Below are 22,500 nucleotides of genomic sequence, written 5' to 3' on the forward strand. Positions count from 1 at the left end.
GTGTGTGTGTGTGTGTGTGTGTGTGTGTGTGTGTGTGTGTGTGTCACACAGACACATGCATCACACACGCGCGCAGCCAGTCAACCACCGACTCAATAAGAATCTTGCATAATAAAAGTTTCACAAACACAAATTGTAGTATAAGAGGAAATATTATTGTACACTTATAAACATATTTATCACACACACACACACGCACACACACTCTTAACTGCATCGTTTCCCAGACTTTCATCCTTTATGTCAAACTGTATCGTTCCCCAGACTTTCATCCTTCATGTCAAAGTTTGACTGTATCGTTTCCCAGAATTTCATCCATCATGTCAAACTGTATCGTTCCCCAGACTTTCATCTTTCATGTCAAACTGTATCGTTTCCCAGGTTCTGGATGACCTGCGAAAGAACCTCTGGGCCCCCCTGGTGATTGTCACTCTGCAGGCAGCCCACTCTGAGAAGGTACTGAATGACATCTTGTCCACGATGATCCCGTCAGACAAGTTCCTCTTCCTCGGAACGGACGCCTGGGGACGGAACGTGGATTTACTGACCGGTCAGCACAGTGAAAAGTTGCTTGGCTCGCTGTCCTTGACCTTGGAACTCCCCTTGGACCAACTGTTTGCAGAGTATTTGAAAAGGGTGAGTGTGGTGTCTCGCATGGGGAGGTATCACCATCACAGTGGGAATAACTTCTTCGTCTTCTTCTTCTTTGGTTTATGTTTTTCTTCTCCTTTTATAAACAAAGAACCCCCGTGTTTAGACACATACCCCCCCCCCCCCCTTTCTAGATTTTACGTTTCCTTTTAAAGTCCAATATTTCTCAAATTTTGGGAGATCAGAAAAGGGGGATTCCAGTGTACACCCCAAAAGCTCACCCTCTATTTTACGTGCAGTCGGACCCACTCAACACCCCCAACCCATGGCTCAAGTATTTCTGGGAGGCAAGGAAAAACTGCTACTTTGACGGCAGCTTCCGACGTAGGGACAAGACTGGGCTGTGTCCAGCGGAGCTGACCGATGGCTACGTTCAGAACCTGTGGGTGCCCCATTATATCAACGCCGTCTACGCCTTCGCCTTAGGTCTGGACTCGGCTTTGGAGCAGTACTGCGGGCAGGTATGTGGATTGTGGTACTGTTTTATGACTGATGATTTAGCTGCGTGCTGCATTGTCCTGATCCGGCTGGTTTTTTTTGTTTTTTTGTTGTTTAGAAAACCATCGCCGACTTTGTTGCTGTTGTACTTTTCCTCTTGTGTGTGTGTGTGCGTGTGCGTGTGCGTGTGTGTGTGTGTGTGTGTGTGTGTGTGTGTGTGTGTGTGTGTGTGTTGTGTGTGTGTGTATCACTATGTGTGTGTGTGTGGTTGTCAGTGTGTGTGTGTGGTTGTGTGTGTGTGTGTGTGTGTGTGTGTGTATTTTCACTGATGAAGCGAGAAAAAAACACACGTGAAATTACAGGTGAAGGCGGGAAACAATACTTTTGATTATTAGAAGTGCTCATCATGGATTATTGCTAATTTACTTTACTGTTCAAAAAAAGAAACGCATAGTTGCTACTTGCCAAATTTGTTTTATTTTTCGAAAAAATGAACAGAAAATCCAATATTTAGATTATTTGTTTGAAATTTGGTATGGACACAGTTGAATGCACACACAGTTCATTTGCATCTTCAAATCAATCAGTCAATCAATACGATTGGGTGCCGAGGCTGTCAAGTCAGTAGGGGGTGTGACTGCCTTGAGCAGCAACAACTGCCCGGCACCTTCTGGGCATGGACTGGATCAGATGCCGGATATCTTGCTGTGGGATGGTGTCCCACTCCTCCTGAAGTGCCTGCAATAGATCGCGGTGATTTGCCGGCGCTTCTTCTCGCCTGCGCACACGTCTGTCCAATTCATCCCAGAGGTGTTCTATCGGGTTCATGTCTGGCGACATGGATGGCCAGGGAAGCACCTGGACATGGTGGTCGGTGAGGAACTGGGTGGTGAGTCGTGCTGTGTGCGGGCGAGCGTTGTCCTGCTGGAATATGGCATCCTGGTTAGCCAGAAGAGGAAGGGCGTGTGGGCGCAGAATTTCCTCCACGTATCGCTGGGCAGTTATGCGCCCTTGGACGTGCACCAGGGTGCTCCTTCCAGCGGTATTGATCGCCCCCCACACCATGACGCCTCCACCACCATGAACGGGTGCCTCATCCACACAGTTGGGCGCATAACGTTCGTTTACTCTCCGGTAGACCCTCCTCCGACCATAATGTCGCTGGAGCAGGAAGTAGGACTCGTCGCTGAACCACACGTGTCTCCAGTGATTCCGGACGGTCCAGCGAAGGTGCTGGTTGCCCCACTGCACTCGGTTCTGGCGATGGCGGCGGGTGAGGACAGCTCCTCTGTACGGTCTGCGAGCTCTCAAACCAGCTTCATGCAGGCGGTTCCGCACGGTCTGGTCCGATAATCGGTGTGGCCCGGGGAGAGCCTGGACAGAAGATGAGGCCGACAGGAAACGATTCCGGAGGTGGCGGAGCCGTATGAAGCGGTCGTGAGCAGCAGTTGTCGCCCTTGGTCTTCCCGCTCGTGGCAAGTCAGCAACGGAGCCAGTGGCTTGAAACCTGACCCACAGTCTACTGATGGTGCTCTGGGACACGTGGAAGTGCCTGGCGATTGCACTTTGACTTTGGCCTGCTTGTAAACGACCCAATGCAATTTGGCGGTCTTCTCTGCTCAATCGGGCCATCTTTCGTCGCTGAATTGTCGTCTGATTTCTTTGTGGCGAACAATCCGCTTTTATGGGTTTTGGAAGACATGGTGAGAGCTCAATATTCCCCGAGTTTCACGAGATTACACTGAAGCATGACGAGTGGTCATGCCAAATGAGCAATTTTGACATTGTAGCCACTGATAACGCATGCGTCACGTGCAGAGCTCACTTGTGGCAATGGACGAAAGGTCGACGACCAGATAAACATTTTCTGCAGTTTGGTGGATATCCTTGTAGCCATATAACTAAATTAACCAAATATTACAAGCTATGCGTTTCTTTTTTTGAACAGTATATTTTGAATAGTACATGTACAGTTAGGATTTAAGGACACTCAGAGCCTCTACAAACACACATGCCTAGTCACAAAATGTGCTGTACTACTTAAAACATTATGATTTCCATGATTAACATCAGCAGGCCCTTTGAAATAGACACCTACAAGTTAGTGTGTGAGTGTGTGTGTGTGTGTGTGTGTGTGTGTGTGTGTGTGTGTGTGTGTGTGTGTGTGTGTGTGTGTGTGTGTGTGTGTGTGTGTGTGTGTGCGTCTGTGAGTGTCTGTGTGTGCGAAACAATGTTTCTTCTTTTTTTGCGCAATACCAGTTCATTTTCCGCGTAGAAATAGAGGCATGGGAGTACAAGATTTATTTATCGTCTTCCTTCGTTTCAGTCGCACCAGGCCTACCTGTGTGATACACTGACGTCAGAGGGTCTGGCGGAGTCTCTTAAGACTATTCGCCTGGACCTCTTCAACAACGGTCGTGACGTCAACGTCTTCGACAGCAACGGTGACGGGGACATTGGCTTCAAGATGTACGAGATTGCCCTCGACAGTTCTAGCCCTGTTCAAGGAGCGTTGACGTATTCCGAGGTAATTATAAAGTCTGTCTTCAATTGGGGTATTCTTCGCGAAGCTTCGACTCGCAGCAATGTAGCAAAGCCAGGGGAAACAAGAAATTCCTCCGAGGTAGGAAAAACACCCCCGTTGGTCAAAGGGAAATAACCATTCTCACTGCCACCAACTGAGAAGGTTATTTCCCTTTGACCATTAATATGTGCCTCTATAAGTCCTTGTAGAATCTTAATCCACCAATAACTCCCTAACCGTGTGTTTGACTGGTCCCAATGTTTGTAAGGACCGTCTCAGGTATGTATAGAACCTGTTCACCAAGTTTGGTGACGATCGGTCCGTTCATTCTTGAGATCTATATGCGAACACAAACAAACACATCGACCGAATCCTATACACACCCATAACTCCCTAACCGTGTGTTTGACTGGTCCCAATTTTTGTAAGGACCGTCTCAGGAATGTATAGAACCTGTTCACCAAGTTTGGTGACGATCGGTCCGTTCATTCTTGAGATCTATATGCGAACACAAACAAACAAACACATGGACCGAATCCTATACACACCCCTATACCGGGGGTGTAATAACTCTGAGCTTCACGTGGTATTCACAATATACATCAAGTCAGCGCTCTTCTGACAACGAGAGCAACTTCGTCACAACTTCACGAAGCTTCCCATGTCCACACCTGCGAAACAAGTTCGAGGCGAAGTACCTCGCCATACCTATAGCTGCGTTTTCCTGGTGAAAATACTACAATACAATACAATACAATACAATAATCTTTATTCATCTCTAAAAGAGAAATTACACGCTTGACTGTGTGTCTGCAAAATCAATCAACCAATCAATCAATCAACCATGCATGTAGCAACATTCACATATCAGATGGTAGAGCACTGGACTTGTGATCGGAAGGTCGCAGGTTCGAATTCGGGCCGGGACGGACACGGGTCAACTTTATGTGCAGACCCAGAGACGGAAGCCATGTCCCACCCCCGTGTCATCACAATGGCACGTAAAAGACCTTGGTCATTCTGCCATAAGTGCAGGTGGCTGAATACACTTAAACACGCAGACACCTGGGTAGCGCGACTCCGTTGCTGCTAGCTTTCCACTGGGAGGAAGCGACCCGAATTTCCCAGCGATGGGACAATAAAGTAATGAAAATGAAAATGAAATGAAATGAAATATCGCCACACGCAAACACTGTACCCACACACCTACTAAAACAAGCCTAAAAATAGAAGCAATACATACTATGCGAAGCTTTGCGAAGTCGACTTTGGAATCATTCAATTACAGAAGGCCTTCCGAGTTTATTCCATTCCTTTCGCTTTATATTACATATTTTTATTTTTACCTAAGTTGTGATCATATATATGTGTTTGAGCAGTAGAGCGTCGATTTTGTGATGATGAGCTCATATATGTGACCCTCCACCACGAAATGAGTCGCATGTCACCTCGTGCGGTTCTGCGCTAGGCTTAATATAAGTTCGGGGAGTGTCTGGTAACAGTGTGAGGGTCACCTTAGTTACAGGCTTATAACTCGAAAAGTTTTCGCTCTTTTCTGAAACGGTTTTTACCACTGGATAGAGCATAAAACACTCTTTAGGAAAATGTAAAAATATGAAAATCATGCAAAGATGACATGCAACTCATTTCGTGGTGGAGGGTCACATATTTATTCATACGACCATTCTGCTACATATACACGCGACCTACAATAAAGACCACCAATTAAGCTGACTCAACGCTTGGGGGATACATGTAGCGTGTTGTTTGTCTCTTTTAAACCAGGTTGGACGATTTGACCACGACTCGCTGCAGCTGCACGACAAACAGAACTTGTGGGCTTACCGAAACTTGCCGAAAAGCAAGTGTCCCAATTCAAACGCCTGCAATGCCTGCTTCAATGTCACCGAGTCTGGGTACGTTTTGTGTCAGCTGTTTTGAGGTTATAGTTATGTTTCCATTCCTTTGAAGGAAAAAAAATGCTTGGTTTTGTTTGAAAGCTTTAGGTAGACACTGCGAATGAGTTAGTTTTTGTTTGGCACTGGCATTGTAATATACTAAATTCTCATCCACCTATTCTTTCTTTATTTGGTGTTTAACGTCGTTTTCAACCACGAAGGTTATATCGGGATGGGATCCACCTATTGCCCTGAGCTATTGTGCTGCATGAAAACAAAGGGATGTAAGTTACAGTGCATTGGCTTGTCTCTAGGGTGTTATTTGGCAGCTATTCTATTCGTATATTCATTAGATGTTACTTCGTGTTGCCACCTGTTGAATTGATTGAGTTTTGAAGTCTATTAGTGTCCTCTGCTTTGACATGAATTTGCAGAGGGTTTCAAAAAGTGTAACTAGGCATTGACTTGTAAAACAAATTGCAAAGGATTTTTAGCTGTTCGGTGACTAAGTATTGACATGTATGTGCAAAGTGTTCTGAGCTGTTCCTTACGTTTCTTATCCGTTCTTTGACGAAGCAATTACGTATGTGTACAGGGTTATGCAAAACACGGGCAACGATACCAGCAGCAACGAAGGCGCCGTCATCGCAATGGCCATCATCATCGTCATCTTGATCATCGGTATCGTCGTTCTCATCGTCGTTTTCGTCCTTGGAATCCGAAGACTGAGAAGACAGGGCAACACCAAGGATGATCAAAAAATTGGGCTCGACAACTTGGCTGGCCCAAATGGTCCTGGTTGGTTGAATACAACATCATTACATTGTTACCTCTGTGCGGTTGATATGCTATTGCTTTTGTCGTGTTTCCCTTTTCTGCATGGTAACCCGTGTCGTCTTTGTATCTTCCCCGTTCTTTTCAACTTCACGGCCACTGAACTGTTATACTCAATACAAAAGACACACATGTATGTGTGTGTGGTTGTGTGTGTGTGTGTGTGTGTGGGTGTAGGTGTGTGTGTGTGTGTGTGTGGGGGTGTGTGTGTGTGTGTGTGTGTGTGTGTGTGTGTGTGTGTGTGTGTGTGTGTGTGAGTGTGTGTGTGTGTGTGTGTGTGAATACGAATACGAATAAACTTTATTGTCATGAAACGTAGTGTTTATAAGACACGGGAAGATAAATAATCAAATGATTACATTGTTTCTTTTTTTTGGAAGCAATTATATACAAATTCTCCCAATTTAGTTTGTACTTTGTCTACTTGCAAAAGTTGACTTGGTACATCATATGAATATATAGGTCGATTAATTTCACTCATGAAAGATTTTCGTAATTGGTTGTTTTCTATGCAGTTATCTAGAAAATGTATTTCATCTTCTATTACTCCACATGTTTCACATAATCTTTTTTCCCTAGGTGTATTGCTGTATCTACCAGTTTCAATTTTCAGGTCGTGGGCACTTATTCTCAGTTTACACAACGATTGTTTATATTTTCTTTGTTTTATTCATAACAGATATGGTTCCGTTTTATATTTTGTTACTATTTTTTTTATAAAAATTTAACTTTGGTGAACTTCTTATTTGACTTTTCCAGAATTGTATATATTGAAGTTCCAATTTTTGACATATAACATATTTTAACCTTTTGACATTAAAAGTGGATTGATTTTTCCACACATGATCTAATCCAATGACTTGTAACAATTGTTTCACAAATGATATTCATGGATATGTTTCACTGCCTTTGGTGTACATAAGATTATATACTTTGCTCAGATGAGATGTTTTTGGAAGATCCAATATGTGTAACCAGTACGCAATGATATTACATATTATTGTAATGCTAACTGGGAATCTTCCTAATTCTCCTAGTACTGGTACTACCATAGTTTTCTTATGTATCCCAAGAATTTGTTTACAGAATTTTGAATGAACTTTTTCATGTTGATATTTACAAGTAAATATAAAATAAATATAAACAAATAGTAAATATAAATATTTATATAAATATAAACTTAAGTAAATATAAACAAATAGTAAAGTGTGTGTGTGTGTGTGTGTGTGTGTGTGTGTGCGCGCCTTCGTGAGCGAGGCTGGTACTACATATTGTTCATACGAAATGACAAACACAGGTTACAAGCGATAACGCGCAAAAGTACTGGTTTATTATTTTACATCTGACACTAGGGATCAGTAATGTATATATATCGTTACAGTACCACGTATTGCGGTAAAAAACTTATGAACAGAAAGAAAAAGAGAAAAGAAAACAAATTATTAGACATGGCAAAAGTATCAAATGCATTAACAAGACACGAGAAGTAAAAACAAGAAAAATAAACAATCACAAGACAGGAGAAGACAAACAGACAAGAAAGTTACAATTACCAAACACTCGTTGGTTAGTCCTTCAACAACAATAAAGAGTTACGTTCTGTACGTTCAACAACAATAAAGAATTACGTTCCGTACGTTCAACAATACCATAAGCACTAAGAATACTCAAGAAACTTAGCATACATACGTTTAAAACCAAAATGGCTACTTTCAGAAAAATACAAAACGTTGACTCATCAGGCCAGGAATACAAAGCAAACTGTCAGTGTCATACCAAAAAGTCTCCTAACGACAATGTTCCTGCGTTAATCAAAGTCACAAACAAGATATTTACTCATCCACTTTCCCTCAATAACGTTACAAGAAATAAGCCCGTTTACAAACGATCACCACAGACCGCAAGCTTCTTTTACCTAAATTCTTTTAACGTAAGGCTGAAAAAGTCGGAGAAAACGTTTCACTTCGAACTTCGTTAACCACAGAAAACACAAGTTATCATTATAAACATTAGCGACTTTCTAGCGTCTACAAAACATTGCTGTACGTTCACAACACTAGAACAGTTGAACACACAATAAAGAAACACTACAACAAGTCAGACTTTCAACTCACGTTATACATAAACAACTCACAAAGTAATTACAAAATGGCGACCAAAACACAACACAAACAAGTAACAACAAAATTACCTTATGCGCTGTGTGGGTTGACCAGCAGTACCAAAAACGTGTTGCCTCACAAACGAAGGGCACAAAACGATTCACACTTGAGAAACAACTGTCTTCAAGAACATTACGTTGACGTTAAAACATAAGAAACACTCCGTTGGTTCACTTGATAACCTTCATACGTTTACATCAAAACCAAACGCTTCCTAAAACCCTCAGATCGACTGACGAGACAGGAGTCAAGCAGCGGTATTTATGGAAACAAAAACCTAACATGGAATAGTTATTCAAAAGTCAAAGGTCACCGGATTGACCAACCAACAACATTCCTAAGACAGAATCGGGTGAAACTACTATTTTACAACCAATCAGTAACCGATCACGCACTCCGTGCATGCCCAAAACTTAAAACGGTATATTTAACAGAAAGAACATCAAGGAACTAGCTGACATCACAAAGCTAAAAACACGTGAGTCACACGTATTCTAAAACTTGCAACGCAGATTCGCAGGGCTCACCTCAAAATCAAAACACGGAAAATAGCACGTGAATCTCACGGTGTTCTAAGACTAAACAACGCAGTTTGTGACGCTCCGACCAAAACCAGGTCACAACAACTGAACAAGGAGCACGTGAATCTCACGTAAAAATATTAACGCTCCACAAAACGGGTCACAACAAGGTGCTACAATAAAAACACGGTTTACTTCTTTTTACATCATGCAATGGCTTGAGCAAACGTAATTACAACAAAAGTAGGTGACTGCATGCCACATCGGCATGCACACTCCCACCGGAAATTATATTAATATAATTTACTTCAAAAAACCTTTGTACAAACACATTCCTTATATCAAAAGAAGAATAACGCAGATTTAGACATTTCAAATTTACAACTCAAAACCATTGTGTTGCAAAACATTTACACAGCAATATTACGGTTCAATCATTTTCAGTGTTTCAACACATCTCGTTTCAACTAAATGCCACTAGTCATTTACTCGACGGCATAAAAAAACAACCGCACCACTTAAACCATAAATGTTCGTTACATCATCTGGTATAAAAACAAACCGCAACAATCAACAACTGTCAAATTGGAAAAACACTCCAAAGTTCAATGTTCTTTCAGTTCGCCTACACAGCTTTGTCTTCGTGATTTTCACGATCAACTAACACGGTCATTTTGTGAATAGGTCGCTCTAATATGCGACTATCACCAGTGGGACGGCCGTGATTGTCTAGAGCCTTTGTTCCAACATGCACTTTCACTCGTCTGACCAGTCCATCAGATCCAGGCATCACCTCGATTACACGAGCCATGCACCACTCTGATCTGCACAAGTTCTGGTCATGCAAGACAACAATGCGTAGGGCGTTGATGAAGGAATCACTTGACATGTCATCCAGGGTTTCAATGTGGATTGCCCTAGAGGCAAAACACGTCACGATCAGCCCGTACAAGATTAATGTCATGACCTTGACGCAGTCATCACGGTACCCTCGTTTTTTCTGGCGTTTCAGGCCCTTCAGATGCTTGACTGCGGCACTTCTGTTGTCGGGGAGGGACGGTTTCTCTGGTCGAAATGGTAAGGGGATCTCGTAGTGACCAGCTTCGTTGATCTTCACGTTTTCCTTCACGATCTTCGCAAACTTTACATCGTCCTGGGACATGGATCCTGAGTCACTTGCAAAGTCTCTTTCCATAACATGTAATGGGTCAGTACACGAGACTTCGTCCACCTGTACCTTGTAGACGTGAGCTACACGTTCTTCTTCCCTCGATCCTGGCTTGACGATGACGCGCATGGACGAGGCTATGCCATCAAAGGCGACGGAATGCGGTGCCTTGCCGACGATGCTCCAACCTAACTTAGTCTCTACTGCGAATGGCAGTCCTTGGACAACGTTTAGGGGCATGAGGGCTTCAGCGCAGTCGTAGCCAATGAGGAGGCCTGCTTCGCAGTCAGGGTACAAGGGGGGCAGTTTAGGAGACAGGTGTTGGAGATGTGGGTAAGCTTTGACAGTCTCTGAGGTGGGGATATGAGTGGGGTCAACGGTCAGATAAGGTCGTGAGATGGCAGAAGGGAGCCTGACAAACTCACTGGAGGTAGGAGAGCGGACACGCAATCCAGAGTACTTCCTGCCGGAGACCATAGCATTGTCCTCAGTCAGTGTGGAGACCCTGAGTGTAGTCGGCTGCGATTTGGCTTTAACTTCTTCAGCCACTGACTGCACTACAAAAGTGGCGTTGGACATAGTGTCCAGTAGTGCGTACGTCAGCACTTCTACGTTGGGGTTAGAGTCACTGGAAACGAGAACGGGAACGATCATAGACGTGAAACCGATGCTGTTTTCCTCGCTGGCCTTAAGAGCAGACACTGTAGGGGTCGACGATGACAGTGGCTCTTGAACGTCAGCAGCAGAGGTACGGTAATTGTTCTTGTGTTCACTCGCCCCTTTGGTTTCACTCATACTGTTCTGATACCTGAAATTGTCATCGTGAAGACAAGTGGGATGAGCCTTCTTGCACTTCTTGCATGTCTGTCTCTGCTTACATTGACGGCTCTGGTGATCCTTACTTCTGAGACATCCGTAGCAGATACGGTTCTTGAACAGAAAATCTCGTATCTCAACCAGAGGCTTCTCTATGAGTTCCTTACATGTCCCAGCGTCATGGTCCGGAAGTTGACAGTGCAGACATGCGGTGACATCCTCTGTCAGGGTTGACAGGTTCGTTGTGAACTTTCTTGGTGTCCCCGATGCACTTGTCAAGCCGAAAACAGGGTCGTTAGAAATGTCTGCTTCGAGGGTAACGAACGACACGAGTTCATGGAACAGAGGATACCTCTTCTTTTCAACCTTGGTTCGAGCAACTGTTCTAGACCATCTGTGACTCATCCAGTCTGGGAGCTTTCCGACGATCTTCCGTAGGTACTGGGCATCATCCAGGATGCTCAGTCCACCAACTTCCTGGGCAGCAACGGAACATTGCTGCAAGAAATCGGCCAGACTTCTGAGTCCCTTGGGATCCTTGCTTTTGACTGGGGTCCATTCGTCCAGCTTGGTCCGGAAAGCTTGCGAAACGACGTATGAGTTGCCGAACCGATTTTCCAGCACTTCCATGGCTCTCTCGTAGGCATCACCTTCTCTCAGCAGAAAGAAGCCGGTCACGGCCTCCTTTGCTTGACCTCCGATGTACCGTTGCAGATACAATAACTTCTCACTGCTGGTTATGTTCTGTCTCTCGATGAGGAACGAAAACGACGACCTCCAAATTGGATATTGGAGAGGGTCACCAACAAAAATGCACGGCTCCTGCATCGGCAAACGGTTGATCATCAGAGCGTCTGATAGGGTTTTGGCGAGAGAGTCCATAGGAGTGTCCTGCTTGGCAGGAGTAGCAAGTGGACGTTGGTAGTACGCAGACGGGGGGTAGGAGACAAATGGACGATCTGCATGACATTCCTTGTCAAAGTTCATGTACGCAGGGGGCCTTGCGTTTTCGTTTCCCCAAATAACTTTGGGGGTGGTCTGATGTGGGTCCAGGAATGTGGGCACGAAAGGCTCTGGTTTGGGATGTAGGTGGGTATCATAGGGGAAACAGGGTGGGGTAACTTGAAAACGTCTGTGGTCCATGCGTTGGTGACGTTCTTCTGGGAAGTAGGTGTGTCGTTCTTGCGTCTCATCACCTTCCCTTGTCTCTGGTAGGTGATAGGACCAACCTGTGTGGTCGAGATCAGGCGGGCGAGAGCCTGTGACGCTTGTCGTTGAGTGTCCAACGTTGTGCAGAGGCGGCTGACCAGTGTACGCACCAAGAGGGTGCTGCAGTGTGGTCAGCAGCGCTGTAGGCCGCATGGAGGATGTAGTTGCAGCCGTCGTGTAGTTGGGTGTGAAGGGCTCCTGACGGACGAAAGGAGCGCTCGTTCCGACGTGATGGGGGGCGTTGGTGAAGGGCTCCTGATGGACGAAAGGAGCGCTCGTTCCGACATGATGGGGGGCGTTGACATCCTCTCTACGTTGAGGTCCGTACGCCTCATATGTGGCGTTGTTGGTAGTAGCGGCGCTTGTAGAGGCGTTGACTCCAACGACGAGGTCCACGACAGGTAACGCGTGCTGTCGTGGCTCAGTCGTTGTGGTTCCTGCGATGAAGTTGGTGACAGCAGCGTTGACAGTAGAGATGTCACGGGTGCTGGCGGCTTGGCAGACAGGAACAGACGTGAAGTCCATGGCTGGCTGGTGTGTCCTTTGGTCAGCAATGACGGCAGCTTGGCAGACAGGAACAGACGCGGCGTCCAAGGCTGGCTGGTGTGTCCCTTGGTCAGCAATGACGGCAGCACCTGTCCCTATTCCTATCGCTGTTTGTTCATTGTTTAGAGGAGGGGCTACAAGACTATACAAGGGAACGAAAGGACGAGGGTGGAACCTAGTGTTCAACAAATCAACTGACGGTAGATCAGGGAGATCCTGCTGAACGGATTCACCTTGTTCCAATACTTGTAACATAGCTTGTTGTTCTCTTAAGCTAATTTTCAATTCGGTGGACTGAATTTGTCTCAAAGCCTTTTTCTGTTTAATATCTTCAAGAGCTGCTTCAGCTGCGTCCTCGGCCTGTCTAGCTGCTATTCTCTCAGCTTCCTTAGCCTGCCTAGCTGTGTCTTCGGCCTGCCTAGCTGCTGTTCTTTCAGCTTCCTTAGCCTGCCTAGCTGCTGTTCTCTTAGCTTCCTCAGTCTGCCTAGCTGCTTCTTCGGCCTGCCTAGCTGCTTCTTTTTCAGCTTCCTTAGCCTGCCTAGCAGTTTCTTCGATCAGCCTAGCTGCATTTCTCTCAGCTTCCTCAGTCTGCCTAGCTGCTGTTCTCTCAGCTTCCTCAGTCTGCCTAGCTGCAGTTCTCTCAGCTTCCTCAGTCTGCCTAGCTGCAGTTCTCTCAGCTTCCTCAGTCTGCCTAGCTGCAGTTCTCTCAGCTTCCTCAGTCTGCCTAGCTGCTGTTCTCTCAGCATATTGTTGTTGTAAGAGATCCAGTTCACTAAACTGAGCTTCCTTTATTGCGTCACCTTCCACTTTTATGGCCAGGGAAGCAGCCTCTAGTTTAAGAGCCAATTTAGTGTCTTCAGAGCTAACACTTTTAGAGCGGAGAGACTCGGCGCGAGAAGCTACTTGGCTACCTGATCTCCTGCTACCTGACTTGTGGCTAGCTGACTTGTGGATGGCTGACGTAATGCTAGCTACTTTCTGGCTGGCAGTCCTACCACTGGCTGACTTGTGGGTGGATGACCCAACGCTAGGTGTAACACTGCTATGCCTGGAAGTAGGCTCCTTAGCCACCTGCACGCTAGTCGTTTGTCTGTCAAGAGCTCGATCAATGTCAAACATAATGTTCTGAACTGTTCTCTGAACATCATCCCAACTTTCCTGAATGGTTTCACCGCTACCAATACTACGAAGACCTTTCTCTATGTCACCAAGATCCTTGTACATGCTCAAAACAATTTGTTTCTGACTGGTTAACGACTCTTGATTAGGAGTTTCTTGGTTAAGCTCTGTTACTACCTCACCGATTGCTCGTTCCAAGAATGTTCGTTGTCTTGCAAAGTTTCTAGTTTTGATCTCAATCTGGTAATCTCTACCTTTTTCAGTAGGCTTAATGTCACGCCTAGGCCTTTGAGAATGTTCATCTTCATCGCCGTTAATGTCATAACCTGAAGCTTCCAATGGTTTATCTGCTGGAATCTCCTCCATTACAATGTTCGCTTATTCAAAAGCACTAAAAACCTACATAAGGTTTATCTGTTTAAAAAGTAAAATGAGTCGATCTGAGGGTTTTAGGAAGCGTTTGGTTTTGATGTAAACGTATGAAGGTTATCAAGTGAACCAACGGAGTGTTTCTTATGTTTTAACGTCAACGTAATGTTCTTGGAGACAGTTGTTTCTCAAGTGTGAATCGTTTTGTGCCCTTCGTTTGAGAGGCAACACGTTTTTGGTACTGCTGGTCAACCCACACAGCGCATAAGTTTTTTACTGTGCGCGCCTTCGTGAGCGAGGCTGGTACTACATATTGTTCATACGAAATGACAAACACAGGTTACAAGCGATAACGCGCAAAAGTACTGGTTTATTATTTTACATCTGACACTAGGGATCAGTAATGTATATATATCGTTACAGTACCACGTATTGCGGTAAAAAACTTATGAACAGAAAGAAAAAGAGAAAAGAAAACAAATTATTAGACATGGCAAAAGTATCAAATGCATTAACAAGACACGAGAAGTAAAAACAAGAAAAATAAACAATCACAAGACAGGAGAAGACAAACAGACAAGAAAGTTACAATTACCAAACACTCGTTGGTTAGTCCTTCAACAACAATAAAGAGTTACGTTCTGTACGTTCAACAACAATAAAGAATTACGTTCCGTACGTTCAACAATACCATAAGCACTAAGAATACTCAAGAAACTTAGCATACATACGTTTAAAACCAAAATGGCTACTTTCAGAAAAATACAAAACGTTGACTCATCAGGCCAGGAATACAAAGCAAACTGTCAGTGTCATACCAAAAAGTCTCCTAACGACAATGTTCCTGCGTTAATCAAAGTCACAAACAAGATATTTACTCATCCACTTTCCCTCAATAACGTTACAAGAAATAAGCCCGTTTACAAACGATCACCACAGACCGCAAGCTTCTTTTACCTAAATTCTTTTAACGTAAGGCTGAAAAAGTCGGAGAAAACGTTTCACTTCGAACTTCGTTAACCACAGAAAACACAAGTTATCATTATAAACATTAGCGACTTTCTAGCGTCTACAAAACATTGCTGTACGTTCACAACACTAGAACAGTTGAACACACAATAAAGAAACACTACAACAAGTCAGACTTTCAACTCACGTTATACATAAACAACTCACAAAGTAATTACAAAATGGCGACCAAAACACAACACAAACAAGTAACAACAAAATTACCTTATGCGCTGTGTGGGTTGACCAGCAGTACCAAAAACGTGTTGCCTCACAAACGAAGGGCACAAAACGATTCACACTTGAGAAACAACTGTCTTCAAGAACATTACGTTGACGTTAAAACATAAGAAACACTCCGTTGGTTCACTTGATAACCTTCATACGTTTACATCAAAACCAAACGCTTCCTAAAACCCTCAGATCGACTGACGAGACAGGAGTCAAGCAGCGGTATTTATGGAAACAAAAACCTAACATGGAATAGTTATTCAAAAGTCAAAGGTCACCGGATTGACCAACCAACAACATTCCTAAGACAGAATCGGGTGAAACTACTATTTTACAACCAATCAGTAACCGATCACGCACTCCGTGCATGCCCAAAACTTAAAACGGTATATTTAACAGAAAGAACATCAAGGAACTAGCTGACATCACAAAGCTAAAAACACGTGAGTCACACGTATTCTAAAACTTGCAACGCAGATTCGCAGGGCTCACCTCAAAATCAAAACACGGAAAATAGCACGTGAATCTCACGGTGTTCTAAGACTAAACAACGCAGTTTGTGACGCTCCGACCAAAACCAGGTCACAACAACTGAACAAGGAGCACGTGAATCTCACGTAAAAATATTAACGCTCCACAAAACGGGTCACAACAAGGTGCTACAATAAAAACACGGTTTACTTCTTTTTACATCATGCAATGGCTTGAGCAAACGTAATTACAACAAAAGTAGGTGACTGCATGCCACATCGGCATGCACAGTGTGTGTGTGTGTGTGTGTGTGTGTGTGTGTGTGTGTGTGTGTGTGTGTGCACGCGCACGCGCCCAAAAACGAATTCATAGGTTATCTAAAAACTTCACAGTGTTATCATATTTTGTATCCACCATCATGGAGTGGAGTGACACGGTAGTCTGAGCGCTTGCCTCTCACCCTGGAGGTCGTAGGTTCGATCCCCAGCCGGGACGAATACAAATATCCGATTTTTCCGAGCGCTTTTTAGTTCACCCAGCTGGAAATTGTTACCTGACACTATTCTGGGCCGGGAAAGGCGAAGGCAGCGAGGGAGAAGAGTGGGCACCGCCCTCATAAAGGTGTCCCGAGAGTATTGAAGGTCTCTAACATCGTTCACCCCTACTACGACCAAATATGGTTTTGGGGGAGAGAAATTCAAGTTTTACGCCCTCACGGCAAAGCCATTAGGGGCATGTTCCCGGGTTTTAACCCGACTTTAGATGAGATACACAAGTGTATGCGTGTTTGGGTGGCATCAGCCATCTGCACTTATGGCAGAATGACCGAGGTCTTTTACGTGCCACTGTGGTGACGCGGGGGTGGGAGATGGATACCGTCTCTGGGTCTGCACGATGGTTTTGGGACCACCTTTACCTTTTTATCTACCAACACACTTTTTACAGATATCTGAAAATCTAAACACATAACTGTTTCTCTTGTTCTTGCAGGTTCCCGACCCATGCCTCCGGTCCACAGCCAAAGTACGCCTGCGGGTTTCTTACATCAGAACAGCGTCACTTCTGGTTCCGCTTCTGGTGTTTCCGCTTCCGGGTCGGTGTTCAAGGACGACTCACAGGCCAACAACTATGACTACCTTCTAAACGTCAGCAGTTGTCCTCCCTCCAGGCATTCGTACGCCATGCACCCTACGCCCGGGGTCGCAACGGAAATCGGTTCTACGACATCGGCCTCCGCGTCGTCCCTAGACAGCGACGGCTACGTACCACGCAGCAGCGGCGAGGGTCAACTTCCTGGGTATGTCGCCAGGAGTGCGCCTGCCAGGCAGATCAGCCAACTAAGCGCGGGTGTTAACTCGAACCCAAGCGCTGGGGTCGTTCGCCACTTACCCGATGAAGTTGCCAGGCAGAACAGCCAACTCAGCACGGGCGGTTACGCGAACCCAAGCGCTACTGGGTCTGTTTCACACAATTCTTACGAACTTGCCAGAAGTGGGCCTGCCAGGCAGAACAGCCAACTCAGCGCGGGAGGTGACTCGAACCCGAGAGCAGGCGCCATTGCGACACTTCCCATACGGTTTGAAAACGACCCAGATGCGACTTATGCCACGGAGTCACCTGTTCCTCGGCCTCATCACCTGTCATCTGAACCCGATTATCTCACCCCGACAGCAGACCTAGAGGCTCCAACCCGTGATAGTTATATGGATTTGGAGGGAACAGTGGTGGTCTGATTTCAAACTTATTTTTCCGACTTTTGTTTTCTTCTGCTTTTGGTTGAACGTGAATTTTCATATAACTATTGGAGTGAAAATAGCTGAGACAAGAGTGTGTTTGAGAGAGAGAGAGAGAGAGAGTGAGAGAGAGAGAGAGTGAGAGAGAGAGAGAGAGAGAGAGAGAGAGAGAGAGAGAGAGAGAGAGAGAGAGAGAGAGAGAGTGTGTAGGGATGAAGGGAGAAAAAGAGAGAAGAAGAAGAACATTTGATGACATAAAGGGTAGAACAATCACTAGATTCGCGAATAACGGTTTTTAACACGAACAAACATACACAACGTTTAGAAAAACAGTGACCAGAAGAGGAACAGTGAACATTTCGTACAAAAGTGGGGTCTTTTTTCTGAGGTATACCAGTTAAATGGTTGGCCTTTCAAATGATATATTACTTTTCATGTTCAGTGGCCTGAGACTTGTATAATCACGGTTTGATCATTTGGTTTGGATCATACCTCGTAATTGCCGAATGGTGTCTACCCTGAATTTTTTTTTTTTCACAATTTTTTATTCAGAAAAGGTTACATGCATGCATTCCGGTTCACAGTATGGGAAAGGCAATTCAGAATATTATGACATTAACAAAAACACCTTATGTATACAATGGCAGAAAATAAAGTGTTTTTTGAATATAAAAGCAGGACAGTGTGTGCGGTTATTCTTGTATCAGCTCTGTGTACGCAGCCCACTTATGAATGTATTTGTCATAACTCATTGTAATCTGATGTGCTTGTTTGTCTATTTTGTGTACATATGCAAGTTCTCTTCATAGATTTTGTAAATTGAAACCATACGTTATTGTCAGGCCGATGTCGGGGGTATCCCGTATATTTGGATGACAGTCTCATGACCCCTGTGAAATAAAATGTATGAACCAAAAATTGTTCCAGATAGCCAAGTTTAAAGGTGGTCGTCTACATTTTTGCTTTTTTTCAATAATCTTATGGTTAGATTTCGATACAAAATTATGTCAAATGATGAATGAACCATGGGGAAAAAAGTTATAGAAAAAAAAATGTAAAAAAAGATTTTATTTTTGGGTAGCGTGACTCACGCTTCCAATATTTTGTTTTCTGTTTGCTGAGAACATGTGCTTTGCCTAAAAATACTGACCAATCAAATTCATGTCACTATGTTTAATATAGCCACGCCCAAACAAGTACAGCAACAGTTTGACACTGGAGCGCTGTCCAAGCTTTTTTTTAAACGAACGAAATGCACGGGATTTGAGAGGAGTTTTGCGCTTGGCATTTTCCAAATAAGGATATCCTACTATGAGTACCACGCTGGAATACTACAATGAATTTTCAAACGGCTACACTGGCTTCGTCTTTCCTGATCGAAAGGGCGTGTATTGTTGATATTTGTAGATAATTAATAGACTCTGCATTTTAATGGTCAAATGGTGATTTCGGTATAAAAATGTAGACAAGGACCTTTAAAGTCTTTAACTGCATAGAAAGTGTGAATGAAGTGACCCGGGCATGACTTTCTTTTTTAGTTGGAGCGCGAAAAAGTTGCAATAATTTGTTTTCTGAGTTTAGATCTCTGTGATACGTGTCAGAAGTTAACCAAATTGCAGTGGTAGAATAATTATATGATAGTGATATATCAGCCACCTGCACTTATGGCAGAATGACCAAGGTCTTTTACGTGCCATTGTGATGACACGGGGGTGGGACATGGCTTCCGTCTCTGGGTCTGCACATAAAGTTGACCCGTTAAAGTTGACCCGTGTCCGTCCCGGCCCGAATTCGAACCTGCGACCTTCCGATCACAAGTCCAGTGACATGATTGAAATGAATACTGCATTATAGTGATAACATGAGGCCAAACAAAAATATATGTTGGTTTAGGGTAACGTGACCAAAAAAGATTAGGTCGGTAGGTCGGCTTTTTTTTTTTTTACTTCCCTTAGTCTCGGTATGGTTCGCAAAATGTGCCAAAAGGTGGGGTTTTTTTTTGTTTTTTTTTTAAATGAAAAAAAGTTTTTGGGACGGCCGGCGGGAAAAAATAGGATCGATCGGGTAACCCTAAACCAACATATATTTTTGTTTGGCCTAAGTTGTTTTGTTTTATTGCACTGATTCTGTGACAGTATGAGAGCTTGTTGCTGGTTGGTGTGTTTTATGCGTTCCTGTTGTATTAAATGTCTTAAAAATCCTTCACTGAAATGTACGTTTAAAATCGCTAGCAGGCAGGTTATAAGATATGCCGAAGAAGTTTTTGTTTATTGTATTTTTTTTTTGTTAGACAATAAAGCGTTTTTCATTAAAACTGTTATAGTTGTGTCTGAAACGGCTCCCGTGTAAGTTTTCGTAACTAACAAAAAGTCAAGTTTTGTTGTTGTTGTTGTTGTTTTTTTCAAGATTTTTCGCTTTCATTTACTTTCATGAAGAACAGAACCGAACGTTAACTTTTTGTACAAAAGGAAGAAGTCTATTCAAAGACAACTGACTGTTTGCCTGTTGACGAAAGAGGTCGAAAAGTGTCTTAATTCTATGTGTGAGCATGTGTGTGTGTTAGAGTGTGTGTGCGTGTGTGTTATAATGTGTGTGTGTGTGTGTGTGTGTGTTTATTTGTTCGTGTGTGTGTGTGTTTGATGTGTGTGTGCGTGCGTGTGTCTGTCTGTCTGTCTGTCTGTCTGTCTGTCTGTCTGTCTGTCTGTGTACATGAAGAAACCAAGCATTTGCCTTTGATGCTGAAGGGGGAGAGCGTGCAGCGGAAAGAAAACTGTTGTGCATGTGTAACCGAGTGCCGAAACACTACGATCACCTCGGGAAGCGAAGTGCAATCAAACAGGTTTGAAAATATTAGGGCTAATTTCTTAGCCCTATAAAAACTGTTATGCAAACCCGAAGGTTTCCATGAACATACAGACAATCGGAAACCACCAGACCCCATCACAAACAGAACTCTGCAAACCACAGGTGTTGACTTTAAAGGCCAACAACTCGGGTGCAGAGTCCGTTGTGAAAGGAGCGGTAGCCTCCCCTGTCACAATCGCCCCCGTTTGAAATGAACTTCGTCCCGAAGTTCCGAACCGGGAGACCACTGTCCATCCCAAGTTCGCAGAATGGGAACAGCACGAAAATGTTCAGTGGTCATATTATGCCATTACCTGAACATATCATGCCGAGTCCCATCCCTGCTCGCAAGCGCCAGATGTAACCGTGTGCCGAAACACTACGATCACCTCGGGAAGCGAGGTGCAATCAAACAGGATTGAAAATGTTAGGGCTAATTTCTTAGCCCTATAAAAACTGTTATGCAAACCCGAAGGTTTCCATGAACATACAGACAATCGGAAACCACCAGACCCCATCACAAACAGAACTCTACAATCCACTGGTGTTGACGTTTAAAGGCCAACAACTCGGGTGCAGAGTCTGCTGTGAAAGGAGCGGTAGCCTCCCCTGTCACACATGAACCACTAGCTTCAAAACACACTCCTTACAGTGAAAACAGAACGGCTCACCGTCTAAAATCGGCGCAGCTTTAACATGACATAAGACTGACCGTCCCACCACCTGACTACATACCACCAATCAACGCCTTAACTGTTTGCTACTGGGAGTTGGACTTTTGTCTTGCATCAATTTCGTAAAAAGCCACTAATGTCATCTATCTACAAAATCAACAGATTCCCAAACAGCACAAAGGCTGATTTGGTATGTGACCATTCGGAGGGATGGCCTTCAGTATACCATTGCCAGACACGAGACGGAAAGTCAAACTGTCTACATCCTTCCAGCTTGAAAACAGTCGAGCACAAGCGAGGAACAGTCCGATCTGAATGCACTCATGTACTAATGACGTCCAGGCCGACGGCGGCCAGACAAAACCGCTGTATTCCTCTCTGGACTGCAACTCACACTGGTCACGGGCACTGGAAGACTGATTCATGATCGTCATGGAGCAACAACTGTTTCATGCAAGTTTCTAACCGAAATTCCTGTCCTCACAAAATGTGTCTGCCTTCCCGTAACACCTCGAGCTGGATAGGATCAAAGAACACAACACTGACAAAGTTTGCAGTTTTCGCAAAGCACAACCGTTGCTTTCAGCAAACCATAGATCGAAAGAAATCGTTACCATTCACTCTGCGGGGCTTGGCTCTCAAAACTGTAGCGTTAAGGCCGTCAGTTCCGAAGTAAACCTGCACGATGTTGTTGTTGTTGCTGTTGTTTCTTCAATGTCCCTTCAACTGATATATGGCTATGCGAAACCGTCACCTCCACGAGACTGAAGAAGTGTTGTTGTGTACGTACACACCTCACCAGCCAACAGATTCTTTCGCCACAGGAACTTAAAGTCAATTCCGTTCAATTCAATTCAGTTCAATTCAATTCAATCCAACTTATATTATCTGAATGAATCACAAACAGAGATTTTTCTTTTGACTCGTATACACTGACGGATAGTACACCACATACAATCCTACTCTCGAAAGATATAAACACAACACATCTGTGTCTGGCTTGAGTCAGTCGGTCGCATCTTGAACACGCCCTGTATAATTCAAGTGCCGACTTAAGGACCTGTTACAATAGCTTTGGCACTGACCCAGGTTTTTTTAATCCAACTTGCTTCTATAAAATATGCGTAGACCAAGACGCTTTTATCTCAAAAGCTCGAACACAAGTTTTATATCGTACGTTTCATATGGTGACTACTGAGTAGACTCCACTTAGAAGTTAAGTAAAGCGTACGCTTCGAATTGCAGTGTGCTGCGAACACACGCAAGGCTGTCACATTCTTGGCA

General features: G+C 44.2%; 1 protein-coding gene across 2 annotated transcripts in view; it reads left to right on the forward strand.

Moving 5' to 3' along the window:
* LOC138969344 (uncharacterized) overlaps positions 1 to 18,841 on the forward strand; it is a gene marked incomplete at its 5' end in the record, with an annotated part of 37,536 nt that extends 18,695 nt beyond the window's left edge. Inside the window, 6 exon segments of one of the 2 annotated variants that reach the window (XM_070342118.1) lie at positions 382 to 636; positions 891 to 1,112; positions 3,416 to 3,616; positions 5,399 to 5,529; positions 6,107 to 6,309; positions 16,956 to 18,841. In XM_070342118.1, coding sequence (XP_070198219.1) covers positions 382 to 636; positions 891 to 1,112; positions 3,416 to 3,616; positions 5,399 to 5,529; positions 6,107 to 6,309; positions 16,956 to 17,698 — 1,755 coding nt within the window. 2 annotated transcript variants of the gene reach the window in all.
* Between the last annotated feature and the right edge of the window lie 3,659 nt (positions 18,842 to 22,500).

This window comes from Littorina saxatilis, linkage group LG6 (assembly GCF_037325665.1).
Source record: "Littorina saxatilis isolate snail1 linkage group LG6, US_GU_Lsax_2.0, whole genome shotgun sequence".
Lineage (NCBI taxonomy): Eukaryota > Metazoa > Mollusca > Gastropoda > Littorinimorpha > Littorinidae > Littorina > Littorina saxatilis.